This window comes from Oryctolagus cuniculus, chromosome 2 (assembly GCF_964237555.1).
Source record: "Oryctolagus cuniculus chromosome 2, mOryCun1.1, whole genome shotgun sequence".
Classification (NCBI taxonomy): Eukaryota; Metazoa; Chordata; class Mammalia; order Lagomorpha; family Leporidae; genus Oryctolagus; species Oryctolagus cuniculus.
Window position 1 is genome coordinate 141685736 of NC_091433.1, and position 12937 is coordinate 141698672.

General features: G+C 45.6%; 1 protein-coding gene across 13 annotated transcripts in view; it reads left to right on the forward strand.

Moving 5' to 3' along the window:
* Positions 1-24: 24 nt before the first annotated feature.
* The window catches only part of PUS10 (pseudouridine synthase 10), an 89547-nt gene continuing 76634 nt past the window's right edge, over positions 25-12937 (forward strand). For 3 of the 13 annotated variants that reach the window (XR_007916329.2, XM_051838411.2, XM_051838459.2), the window contains exons 1-4: positions 25-163; positions 2617-2676; positions 6102-6251; positions 9856-10110. Coding sequence is in view for 11 of the 13 variants with exons in the window: in XM_051838411.2 (XP_051694371.1) it covers positions 6126-6251; positions 9856-10110 (381 nt within the window). In the remaining 2 variants the exon portion in view is untranslated. Of the gene's footprint in view, positions 164-183; positions 375-510; positions 672-2616; positions 2677-6101; positions 6252-9855; positions 10111-12937 lie in introns of those variants that run through there. The other 10 variants (XR_011386631.1, XM_051838434.2, XM_070069089.1 and 7 more) reach the window with 8 other exon arrangements.

Here is a 12937-nt window from a genome sequence, read left to right on the forward strand (position 1 = left end):
TTACGTTCCAAACCTGAGAGTAAGGGCCCATCGATATTTCTGGCAGCGGCTACTAGGCCCTAGACGTCAGAATTCCCCGGAGGCTACCCTGGGACCAAACCCCCAAAGCCGGGAGTATTGCCCCATGCATCCCTGCACTGCCGGTCCGGGTGGGGGTTAAGCGGTAAGTTAGACAGTTTTACAGCTCTCTCTTCCAACAAGCACGGCCAAATTCACTCGGTCTTGGCGAGCGGAGGCTGGCACTTTCGTTCTAAAGCTTTCGTTTCCTCGGGAACAGAATTGCTAGACGCAGTGGGTGCGTGGTCTTTAGTCTTCCCCATTCCCGCCGAGGGTCAGAAGGGGTTAAATCTCAGGCTCCAGCATCTTGAGAGAAGGTAAAGCGGGGAGGTCTGAGGACTGGGTGCGGGAATGTGGCTTCCGGGGGGTCGTTGCCCTCCGGCTCTAAAGGAGGGGTGAGTGGAAAGGTCTTGGACCTGGCTGAGGGAGAAAGGGCTTGCATGGCCATTTCAGAGACTCGAGGTGAGACTTTGGGATGAACTTTCCAAGAACGCAGGGTGGGTGCCACAGCTCGGTGTGTCCGTAGCCCAAGGAAGCGGTGAGCTCCTCCTTCCCTGGAAATCCACACCCCCCACCCCCACTCCTCGGAACTGACGACACCCTTCTGTCGCAGAGTAAGTTTTCAAAGATCTCACGATTTGACATTCGGGCTGGTCATTTGGCCGGCTTTTCTCATGCCCTCCATTCCATCCCTCCTTTTTGGTAGCCGTCCAAGAGGGAAAACAAAGTCCTTCCTCTCCATTAAACCGGGGGCTGAGCTCCTGGTTGGCTTGTGGAGAAGGGGTTCGGGATCCTGACACGTGGGAGGCTGTTCTGTTGCAACTTGTTCCAGAGTGCTTTCTGTAAAACAGATGAACCAAAAGCCAGAATCCCCACCAACGACCTTGGAAAAGTTAACAGTGTGGGCTGCTTTCTCAGGAGCTGCTTACAGAGATAATGACCCCAATAGGGAACAACTGGCTTCTGATAACTGGAGTTGGATCATTAAGAAATCTCATCAAGATGAAACACCAGATTTAAGTTACATATGTTAACGTGCTTGAAGGGTGGCTAGATTGTTGCTGGGTGAAAATGATGTTGAGAGGTTTGTAAATCTGCAAATCCATAGCTCAGTGTCAGAGAGAGAGAGAGAGAGAGAGAGAGAGAGGAAGAGAAAGAGAGTTATGTTGTTTTGAGCTCTTCAGATTACTCAGGACAGGTGGTTTTGTAATTCACAACAGGTTTGGGGACTACTCAGAGCCAGGAGATTGTGATCTGTCGCTGGTTGACTTTGTATGGTACCTTTATTCCAGTGAATTATTGGAGAAGTAATTGTTTAAACCAAAGGAAAGAGAGAATGTCTTTTGATATAACTTTTTTTAGGTTTCCAAGGAAGTTTTTGCTACAAAGTGTTCTTCTTAAGGACTAGTTGATTTGTTTATTGGAGGAGGATGTGTTTGTTTCTCTTTGAGGTAAAGATTAATTCAGAATTAAATGAAATCCTTGACCTTAACTAATGAAAAGGAGGGAAAATAACTTAATGGAGGACGTGTAGGACACCTGGGTTGAGTTCCTGGCTCCCAACTACAGCCTGTTGGGGTACTGGCAGGCCTCTGCCAGCAACTGGGGAGTGAACCAGAGCATGCAAGCTTCCTCTGTGTCTCTCTGCCTCTCAGAAAGTGTGTGTGTGGGTGGGGGGGGGGTGGTTTGAGAGGGAAACAATCGCCTGTGAGGGGAATGCTTTCAGGGATGCACCTTATTTATCTGAGAGGTAGACAGAAACAGAGGTTCCCCACACTCCTGCCATAACCTTGGGTAGGCCAGACCCAACAGGGAGCCAGAAACTCAATCTGGGGCTCCCATGTGGGTGGCGGGAACCCAATCACCCCAGGCATCACCTGTTGCCTCCTAAGGGTGTGCATTAACAGGAAGCTGGAGTGGGGAGCAGGACTGGGATTCAAACCCAGGTATTTCAATGTGGTGTGCAAGTGACCCAAGCCTCTCTCAACATCTATGCCAAATGCCAGCCCCAGGGATATGATTCAGATGCTTATATTCAGGGGCCATTGCTGTGGCACAGGGGGTTAAGCTTCTGTGCTTAACCTTGTGTAACTCTGGCAGCCCATATGAATCCTGGCTCCTCCATTTCTGATACAGCTCCCTACTAATGTGCTTGGCAAAGCAGTGGAAGATGACCCAGATGCTTGGGCTGTTGCACCCATGTGGGAGACCTGGATGAAGCACCTGGCTCAGCCCCAGACTTTGCGACCATTTGCGGAGTGAACCAGTGGATGGGAGATCTATTTCTGACTCTCCCTCTCTGTCTGTAACTCTGACTTTTAAATAAATAAATATATCTTCAAAAAAAAGAAAAAAAAAAAAAAAAAACCCTGATGTTCAGCCCCCATACAGGATCCCAGTCCTTGTTGGTATCAAACTAACATTAAATGGACTGAGAGAAGGGATTCAGATCACTTGTGTGAATCATATTGACCACACAGTTCATATTGTCAATTTTTGCAACTTGAATAAACCCACATGGATTTATTTAGAGTTTATATTATATACTTTCTTACCTAGGCAACCGTAAAGAAGTGTTTCCATTCCCGGTCCATGAAAGTTCTCACTGTTAATGTCTAGGTAAGCCTGATTTTTCCCCCCTCATCTCCCTGTTAACTCACATATTCATCTGAACTAGAACCCAGCCAGAGATCATCTCTGTGTTTTGTAGCTCTGGCTGTTGATTTTTAGGTGAAGAATTACGTAGAACTGTACTCCTGTCTCTTTCATGATTTTGCATCAGAGATCTACTCCTCTTGGTAGTCACAACATTTAAAAACTTAGAAGTTAGTAGTGACTTTTAAGTGTTGGAAAATAGGCTAATGATAAGAATCTTGTCCTCATAGTAAGCTGTTGGTAAGCACTTCACCCTTGTACAAGTTTGAAGCAAGCTCATTGGAATTGTGAAATCACATGGATTAAAAGGCCCTGCTGCCTTTTATTTATGTGACAGCACACATGATACTAAACATTGCCATGTCATCACTGATTATAACACAACTCTAGATTTTCATTTTTATTTATTTTTTTATTTGACAGGTAGAGTTATAGACTCATTTTAAAGTAATGTAGACAGGGCCGGCGCTGTGGCTCACTTGGTTAATCCTCCGCCTGTGGTGCTTGCATCCCATATGGGCGCCAGTTCCAGTCCCGGCTGCTCCTCTTCCAGTCCAGCTCTCTGCTGTGGCCTGGGAAAGTAGAAGATGGCCCAAGTCCTAATCACCTGGCTCCTGGCTTTGGATCAGCGCAGCTTCGGCTATTGCGGCCATTTGGAGAGTGAACCAAGGAAGGAAGACCTTTCTCTCTCTCTCTCTGTCTGTAACTCTACCTGTCAAATTAAAAAAAAAAAAAAAAAAGTAATGTAGATGGAATTCACCAATCAGAAGTTATTTTTGCCAGAGTGATTAATTTTTTTTTTATTTTTTTTATTTTTTTTTATTTTTGATAGGCAGAGTGGACAGTGAGAGAGAGAGACAGAGAGAGAAAGGTCTTCCTTTGCCGTTGGTTCACCCTCCAATGGCCGCCGCTGCAGCTGGCGCACCGCACTGATCCGATGGCAGGAGCCAGGATCCAGGTGCTTTTCCTGGTCTCCCATGGGGTGCAGGGCCCAAGCACCTGGGCCATCCTCCACTGCACTCCCTGGCCATAGCAGAGAGCTGGCCTGGAAGAGGGGCAACCGGGACAGAATCCGGCGCCCCGACCGGGACTAGAACCCGGTGTGCCGGCGCCGCAAGGTGGAGGATTAGCCTATTGAGCCACGGCGCCGGCTCAGAGTGATTAATTTGAATTTGTTGTACTCCTAGCAACAGACTGATAAACTATCATCCATATATATTTTTTCTGTGTGAGTTTATTCAAGTTGTAAAAATGGGCAATATTTTATACAAATGGTTAGTGTCATATTTTGCACTGAATTTATTTTTGTTAGAAGCTTTACTTGTGGATGAAAGGAGCACACTTTTCTCATTTTGCTGATTATTAGTTGCCACATGGTTATTATATTATCAAAGTAAAGTTGATGTTTTTAGACCTACTGGTCAATTTATTTATTTATTTGAAAGGCAGAGTTATACAGAGAGAGAAGTCTTCCATGTGTTGGTTCACTCCCCAGTTGACTGCAATGGTCTGAGCTGCGCCAGTCCTAAGCCAGGAGCTTCTTCTGGGTCTCCCACACGGGTGCAGGGGCCCAGTGACTTCGGCCATCTTATTCTGCTTTCCCAGGCCATAGCAGAGAGCTAGATGAGAAGTGGAGCAGCTGGGACTCGAACCGATGCCCATGTGGCATGCCGGCCCTGCAGGCAGCAGCTTTACCTGCTAAACCACAGCACCGGCCCCCTGGTCATTTTATTGTAAATACTTGACTGCTAAACTATCATTAAGGTTGACTAAGTATTATATAACTTAGAATACTTTGTTTTTTTTTCTTAGAAAGTTCTTTTTTTTTTTTTTTTTTTTGACAGGCAGAGTGGACAGTGAGAGAGAGAGAGACAGAGAGGAAGGTCTTCCTTTTGCCATTGGTTCACCCTCCAGTGGCTGCCGCGGCTGGCGCGCTGCGGCCAGTGCACTGTGCTGATCCGAAGGCAGGAGCCAGGTACTTATCCTGGTCTTCCATGGGGTGCAGGGCCCAAGCACCTGGGCCATCCTCCACTGCACTCCCTGGCCACAGCAGAGGGCTGGCCTGGAAGAGGGGCAACCGGGAAAGAATCCGGCGCCCCAACCGGGACTAGAACCTGGTGTGCCGGTGCCGCAAGGCGGGGGATTAGCCTATTGAGCCACGGCGCTGGCCGAAAGTTTTTTTTTTTTAAAAAAGATTTTTTTTATTTATGTGAGAGGTAGAGGAGAAAAAGAGAGAAAGGTCTTCTACCCACTGGTTCACTCCCCAAATGGCCGCAACACCTGGAGCTGTGCAATCTGGAGCCAGGAGCTTTTGCTGGGTCTCCCACATGGTGCAGCGGCCCAAGCACATGGGCCATCTTCTACTGCTTTCCCAGCCCATAACAGAGAGCTGGATCGGAAGTAGAACAGTCGGGACTAGAACCAGCGCCCATACGGGATGCTGGCACCGCAGGCAGAGGCATAGCCCACTATGCCACAGTGCTGGCCCTGAAAGTTCATTCTTAATTTCTTTTTTTTTTAAACAGATATGTTGATGGATTAGACCATCTCTTTTTCTTTCAGATTTTATCTATCTATTTGAGAGGCAGAGTTACAGACAGAAAAAGGGAGAGACGGAAAGTCTTCCATTGCTGGTTCACTCCCCAGATGGATGCAACAGCCCTGCTGAGCTGAGCTGAAGCCAGGAGCCAGGAACTTCTTCCTGGTCTTTCACAAGAGTGCAGGGGCCCAAGCACTTAGGCCATCATCCATTGCCTTCCCAGGCCATAGCAGAGAGCTGAATTGGAAGAGAAGCAGCCAGGACATGAACCAGCACTGATAGGGGATCCCAGCTCTGCATGTGGACGCTTAGCCTACTATACCACAGCGCTGGCCTTCATTTTTAATTTCTGATAGAAAAATTTAATGAATTAGCTATTCTGTTTCCAAGAAACGTTCAGTGATACCTAATGAAAAGCATGATTTCAGGGGCCAGCGCTGTGGCGTAGTGAGTAAAGCCTCTGCCTGCAGTGCTGGCATCCCATATGAGTGCCGGTTGGAGTCCTGGTTGCTCCACTTCCGATCCAGCTCTCTGCTATGGCCTGGGAAAGCAGTAGAAGATGGCCCAAGTCCATGGGCCTCTGCACCCGTGTGAGAGACCTGGAGGAAGTTCCTGGCTCCTGGCTTCAGATCAGTGCAGCCCCGGCTAATGCGGCCAATTGGGGAGTGAACCAGCCGATAGAAGACCTCTTTCTCTTTCTCTCTCGGTCTCTCCTCCTCTCTCAGTGTAACTCTGACTTTGAAATAAATAAATAAAATAAATCTTTTTTTTTTTTTTTTTTTGAAGTGATGACATTAGTTGTCTGTAAAACACTGAAGCTGCTTATGGTTTACCTTTTCTTTCTCTCTAGTCTCTCTAGTCACGATTAATCAGTATGTTTCCACTGACCGAGGAAAAGAAGCACGTGGCCCGGTTGTTGCTAGATACAGGGACGTGCCCAAGATGTATCTTCAGGTTCTGTGGTGTGGATGTTCATGCACCTTACAGACGTCCCTATAAGGTATTTCCACTTTTTTCAAGTTAAGAAAATTTCTCTGTATTTTAAATGAATACTTGTCCATTTGAGGGCAAATATCTATATATACTTTTTCATTAAGTTAAAAAACTATAATAAAATAATTACATATAATAATTTTGAAGTAACTGTTACCTTAAAAAGTCGGTGTTAGAAGTGATACACATTTAGTGTAGTGGGGTCTTTGTGGAAGAATTCTACAGTACATTTAATGTGTTTTTATTTTTAAAAACTCATTTATTTATTTGAAAGTCAGAATTAGAAAGAAGGAGAGAGAGATCTTCCATCTTCTTGTTTACTCCCCATATGGCTGCAAGGGCCAGTGCCGGGCCAGGCTGAAGCCAGGAGCCAGGAGCTTCACCTGGTCCTCCCATGTGGGTGGCTAGGGCCCAAACACTTGGGCCATCTTCTCTGCTTTTCCTAGGCCATTACCAAGGAGCTGGATGGGAAGTGAAGCAGCCCGCATTTAATACTTTTATCGACTTTTCCTTAGAGGTGTCTAAGCAGAATATCACCAAATATTACTTCTCACCAGACACTATTAAGATATATCAGGGCCGGCGCTGCGGCTCACTTGGCTAATCCTCCTGCAGCGCTGGCACCCGGGTTCTAGTCCCGGTTGGGGCGCTGGATTCTGTCCCGGTTGCTCCTCTTCCAGTCCAGCTCTCTGCTGTGGCCCGGGAGGGCAGTGGAGGATGGCCCAAGTGCTTGGGCCCTGCACCTGCATGGAAGACCAGGAGGAAGCACCTGGTTCCTAGCTTTGGATCAGCGCAGCATGCTGGCCGTAGCAGCCATTTGGAAAAGGAAGACCTTTTTCTCTGTCTCTCTCTCTCTCACATTTTCTACTGCTTTCCCAGGCCACAACAGAGAGCTGGATTGGAAGTGGAGTGGCCAGGTCCTGAACCGGCACCCATATGGTATGCCGACGCGTCAGGTCAGGGCATTAACCTGCTGTGCCACAGCGCCGACCCCTGGATTATTTTTTAAAAAATGTATTATATAGAGACTCAGTGTTACCTATTTTGTTTGCAAATAAGTATATCAAAATATATGAAGATAATTTTTGAAATGCCCTTAAATTTTTATGTATTTCGTTCATATAAATACTGACATTGATATTAGGTGATAATCATGTTTATGTAGGTCATAATATGCCTATAAATGTATCTATGAATATTTCTCTATTAAAATAAGAGTGCTAATGTCTTAATAAAATGAATTAAATTTGTTTGAAGGAAAGGTGTTTTTCCTTTATAGTCAGTAAATTGTAATATGAATGAATTTCAAAAAGGTATTAACTAAATAATAAAACCTGTCTAATTTAGACAAAACAGAAGCAGCATCCTCTGAGTTTTTAGATGAGTAGAATATCTAAACTATGAAAATGGTTTCAAAAGAATGCCAGTTTTTGCCATCTAGTATAAGGAATGACAGAAATTAGGCAAACTAGCGTATGGTAAAGGGATTCTTTTAATTAATGCATCCAAATGTTTTGTAATTATGGTGCCACATTTCACCATTGCCAGCATCTGTGTACCTTGTTTAGTAAAGTGTCTCAAAGGTATTTTTATTTAATTGACTTCTTTATCAGATTTCTTTTTTTTTTTTTTTTTTTTTTTTTTGACAGGCAGAGTGGATAGTGAGAGAGAGACAGAGAGAAAGGTCTTCCTTTTGCCGTTGGTTCACCCTCCAATGGCCGCCACGGCCGGCGCACTGCGCTGATCCGAAGGCAGGAGCCAGGTGCTTCTCCTGGTCTCCCATGTGGGTGCAGGGCCCAAGGACTTGGCCCATCCTCCACTGCCTTCCCGGGCCACAGCAGAGAGCTGGCCTGGAAGAGGGGCAACCGGGAAAGACTCCAGCGCTCCGACAGGGATTAGAACCCGGTGTGCCGGCGCCGCAAGGCGGAGGATTAGCCTATTGAGCCACAGCGCCGGCCTATCAGATTTCATATTAAACAAATATTGTAGTTATGAAGTTTTAGTGATTGAGATTATTAACCTAGCAAAAATGACTACTTAGTTTAATTATAGTTGAAGTTTCTTTTCTCTGAAATTACAGCTGAATGACCCTCATAATAGAACTAGAAGCCAAATTAATACATTTGTTCAGGGTGTTATGGAAAAGTATAAATTATGTCATTGACAATTTTTTAAAGGTTTACTTTTTTTATTTAGTTATTTAAGAGGTAGAGTTACACAGACACAGAGAGGGAGAGACCAGGAGAAAGGTCTTCCATCTGCTGGTTTACTCCCCAAATGGTTGCAACTGCTGGAGCTGGGCCGAATGAAAGTTAGGAGCCAGGAGCTTCTTCTGGATCTCCTACAGGTATGCAGGGGCCCAAGCAGTTGGGCCATCTTATGCTGCTTTCCCAGGCCATAGCAGAGAGCTGGTTGGGAAGTGGAGCAGTTGGGACTCGAACTGGCGCTCATATGAGATGCTGGTACTGCAGGCAGAGGCTTAGCCAACTATGCCACAGCACCAGCCCCATAATTGACAATTTTTTAAAAAAGGTGTATTTATTTGTTTGAAAGTTGGAGTTACACAGAGAGAGGAGAGGCAGAGAGAGAGAGAGAGAGGAGAGAGGAGAGGAAGAGAGAGAGAGAGGTCTTCCATCTGATGGTTCACTCCCCAGATGGCCTCAACGAATGGAGCTGTGCTGATCTGAAGCCAGGAGCCAGGAGCCTCTTCCAGGTCTCCCACGTGGGTGCAGGGGCCCAAGGATTTGGGCCATCTTTTACTGCTATCCCAGGCCACAGCAGAGAGCTGGTTCGGAAGAGGAGCAGCTGGGACTTGAACTGGCGCCCATATGGGATGCCAGTGCTTCAGGTCAGGGCGTTAACCCATTGAGTCACATCACTGGTCCCCGCATAATTGACAATTTTTATACCAAGTGTATGTTGGAATATTGTTTCAGATACACTAGGTTAAATTTGTTTGTAAGTGGGCCAGTACTGTGGCATAGCTGCTAATGCCACTGCCTGTTGTGCTGGCATCCCATATGGGTGCCAGTTCGTGTCCTGGCTGCTCCACTTCCGATCCAGCTCTCTGCTATGGCCTGGGAAAGCAGTGGAAGGTGGCCCAAGTCCTTGGGTCCCTGCTGCTACATGAGAGATCCAAAAGAGCCTCCTGGCTTCGAATTGGCTAAGCTCTGGCCGTTGTGGCCATTTGGGGAATCAGTGGATGGCGGACTTTCTGACTCTGTCTGTCTCTCTCTGCCTCTGTCTCTGCCTCTCTCTAACTCTTTCAAGTAAGTAAATAAATCTTAAAAAGGTTTATTTATATGTAGATTTAGTAAGAAAAAAATGAATTTGTTCATAGAGCCTTCCTACCTCAGTTAAGACTTTAGTTTCACTTGTACATGAAACTCCTTTGTAAAAAACGTTCACACATATAATAATAGGAACGGAAAATTCTCTTTTAAATTCCCTTGTGACCAAGATGACTAATAAAATAAATTGATTGCACCAGAATTGATTTAAATCAGCATTGTAGAGTCTGTCGTATGTCCTAATTGTCATGCTTCATCTCACCTAGAAACCCTTAAGGGCATTGTTAAAGGATTTTACTTTTTCTTTTATTAACTTTCCAGGAGTTTCTCAATGAACTACAAAAATTTCTGAAAACTGATAAAGATGAATTACTTTTGGAAATTACAAACCCACCTCCCAAGAAAATGCGACTACAAGGTCTGGAAGATGGCACTGATAGTCCAAGTCGGAATGGAGAAGGAAGTAACACTGCCCCTGAAGATGAAAGCAGTGCTTCCAAGAACTCCAGTTTAAATGTATGCAACGTATGCCTGGGAATTCTTCAGGAATTCAGTGAGAGAGAGTTCATTAAACAGGTAAATAATCGAGTTTTTGTTAGTGCTGCAAGTATTCAGAACTTTTCAGCTTCAAGTCCTGAAATAATTTTTTTAAGGTTATTTGTTTATTGGAAAGGCAGAATTCCAGAGAGAGGGAGAGATAGAGACGGAGATCTTCCATCTGCTGGTTCACTCCCTAAATGGCCACAACCTTCTGGGGCTGGGCCAGGCCAAAACCAGGAGCCAGGAGCTTCAACTGGGTCTCCCACATAGGTGTAGGAACCTAAGCATTCCGCCATCCTCTGCTGCTTTCCCAGGCACATTAGCAGGGAGCTGGATCGGAAGTGGAGCAGCCGAGACTCAAAACTAGCACCCATGTGGTATGCTGGCATTGCAGTCAGCGGCTTAAGCTGCTATACCACAGCACGGGTACCTCTGCGACTTTGCCAGGTGCTGTAGCAGAGAGCTGTATCAGAGCAGAACAGCTAGGACTTGGATTAGCATGGGATTCCATCTTCTCAGATGGCAGCTTGACCTTCTGTAGCACAACACCAGTCACCATTTTCTTAATTGTTTTTGAAAATACAAATCTGCTATTCTCAGGTTACCTTTTAGTTAACATATCTGAAAATAAATGAAATATACAGTCACGTATTTCAGTCATGCGTGCTGTTCAATTGAAGAAAAGTATAGTGGTTTATTTTCTTTCTGCTATTTAACACTGGTAAGGATTAGAAAGTTTTTTTTTTTTTTTTTTTTTTTTTTTTTTTTTTAAATTGGAGAGAGAGATTGATCCCATTTACTGGTCCAGGTGTGTGCAACACTCAGGGCTGGGTTGGGCTAGAGCTGAGCCCTGGGGGTGCAATCTAGTCACCCACATGACCCCAGTTACTTGAATCATCACTGCTGTGTCCTAGGATCTGTGTCAGCAAGAAGATGCAATCAGGAGTTGGAGCTGACTGACAAACCCAGGCACGCCTATGTGCCTTAACCATTAGGCCAAATGTCCTCTCTGAAAAGTTCTTACTCATACTCGGTGTTGTCTAGAAAAGAAATGTTAGAAGGTAAATGACTGGACATGGGATTGCCTTTTGTTTCCTGCTGTCAAGAGTGCTATAAATGGGGTGGCATTTGGTGGAGCAGGCAATACCCCGCTTGGTATACCTGCATCCCAGATCAGAGTGCCCAAGTTTGTATCTCAGATCTGCTTCTGATTCCAGCTTTAGGCTAATGTGCACCCGTGGAGGCAGCTGGTGGTAGCTCACCTAGTTGGAACCCTGCCATCCAACATGGGAGACCTGGATTAGGTTCCTGGCTGCCGGCTTCAGCCTGGCCCAGTCCCAGCTATTGTAGGCATTTGGGAGTGAATCACCAGGTAGGGGATCTCTGTCTCTCTGTATCTTTCTCTCTGATTCTTTCAAATAAAATAAATACAAATTTTTAGGGGCCGGTGCTGTGGCACACTAGGTTAATCCTCTGCCTGCAGCGCCAGCATCCCATATGGGCGCTGGTTCTAGTCCGGCTGCTCTACTTCCAATCCAGCTCTCTGCTGTGGCCTGGGAGAGCAGTGGAGGATGGCCCAAGTGTTTGGGCCCCTGCACCTGCATGGGAGACCAGGAGGAAGCTCCTGGCTCCTGGCTCCTGGCTTCAGATTGGCGCAACTCCAGCCATTGCGGCCACTTGGGGAGTGAACCAATGGAAGGAAGACATCTCTCTCTGTCTCTCCCTCTCCCTCTGTCTGTAACTCTACCTCTCAAAAAAAAAAATAAATAAATAAAAATAAAAAAAATAAAAATAACCAGGGCTACATTTAGCTTTAATTTATTTGAATACATTTAGAAAATATAAAGTGACCCAAAAGAAAAGTCTCTTTTCTTTTTTTCCCTAAGAAACCTTTTATTAAGGAATGCAATCTTCATGCATTTCATAAATACAACTTTAGGGCCGGTACTGTGGTGTAGCAGATAAAGCCGCTGCCTACAGTGCTGGCATCCCATGTGGGCATCGGTTTGTGTCCTGGCTGCTCCACTTCTGATCCAGCTCTCTGCTATGGCCTGGGAAAGCAGTGGAGGGTGGCCCAGGTGCTTGGGCCCCTGCACCTACGTGGGAGACCTGGAGGAAGCTCCTGGCTCCTGGCTTTGGATCAGCACAGCTCTGGCTATCGCGGTCATCTTTGGAGTGAACCATCGGATGGAAGACCTCTCTCTTTCTCTCTGCAACTCTTCTTCTTTCTCTGTGTAACTCTAACTTTCAAATAAATAAGTAAATCTTTAAAACAATAAATGAATAAACACAACTTTAGGAACATAGTGATTCTTCCCACTGTGCCCACCCTCCTACCCCCTCTCCCAACCTCTCTTTCTTCTTCCTCTGCTATTTCCAGTCTTGTTTTTTTACTAAGATTTATTTTCAATTAACTTTATACACAGAAGATTAACTTTATACTAAGTAAAGGGTTCAACAAATTGTATGAAAAAAAGTTCCTCAGTGATTGAGACAAGGGCATTGCATCTCAAAGTTGATTTCACTTTTTTTTTTTTTTTGAGAAATTTAATTAATGAAGAACCTAAGGATACATCTTTTGCTAGCTCTTACTCATAACTATAACTCATGAGATGTAAGAATATCCTACACTTAATACACTAAAATGAAGTAAATCAGCCGGCGCCGCGACTCACTAGGCTAAACCTCTGCCTGCAGCACCGGCACCCCGGGTTCTAGTCCTGGTTGGGGTGCTGGATTCTGTCCCGGTTGTTCCTCTTCCAGTCCATCTCTCTGCTGTGGCCCGGGAAGGCAGTGGAGGATGGCCCAAGTGCTTGGGCCCTACACCTGCATGGGAGACCAGGAGAAGCACCTGGCTCCTGGC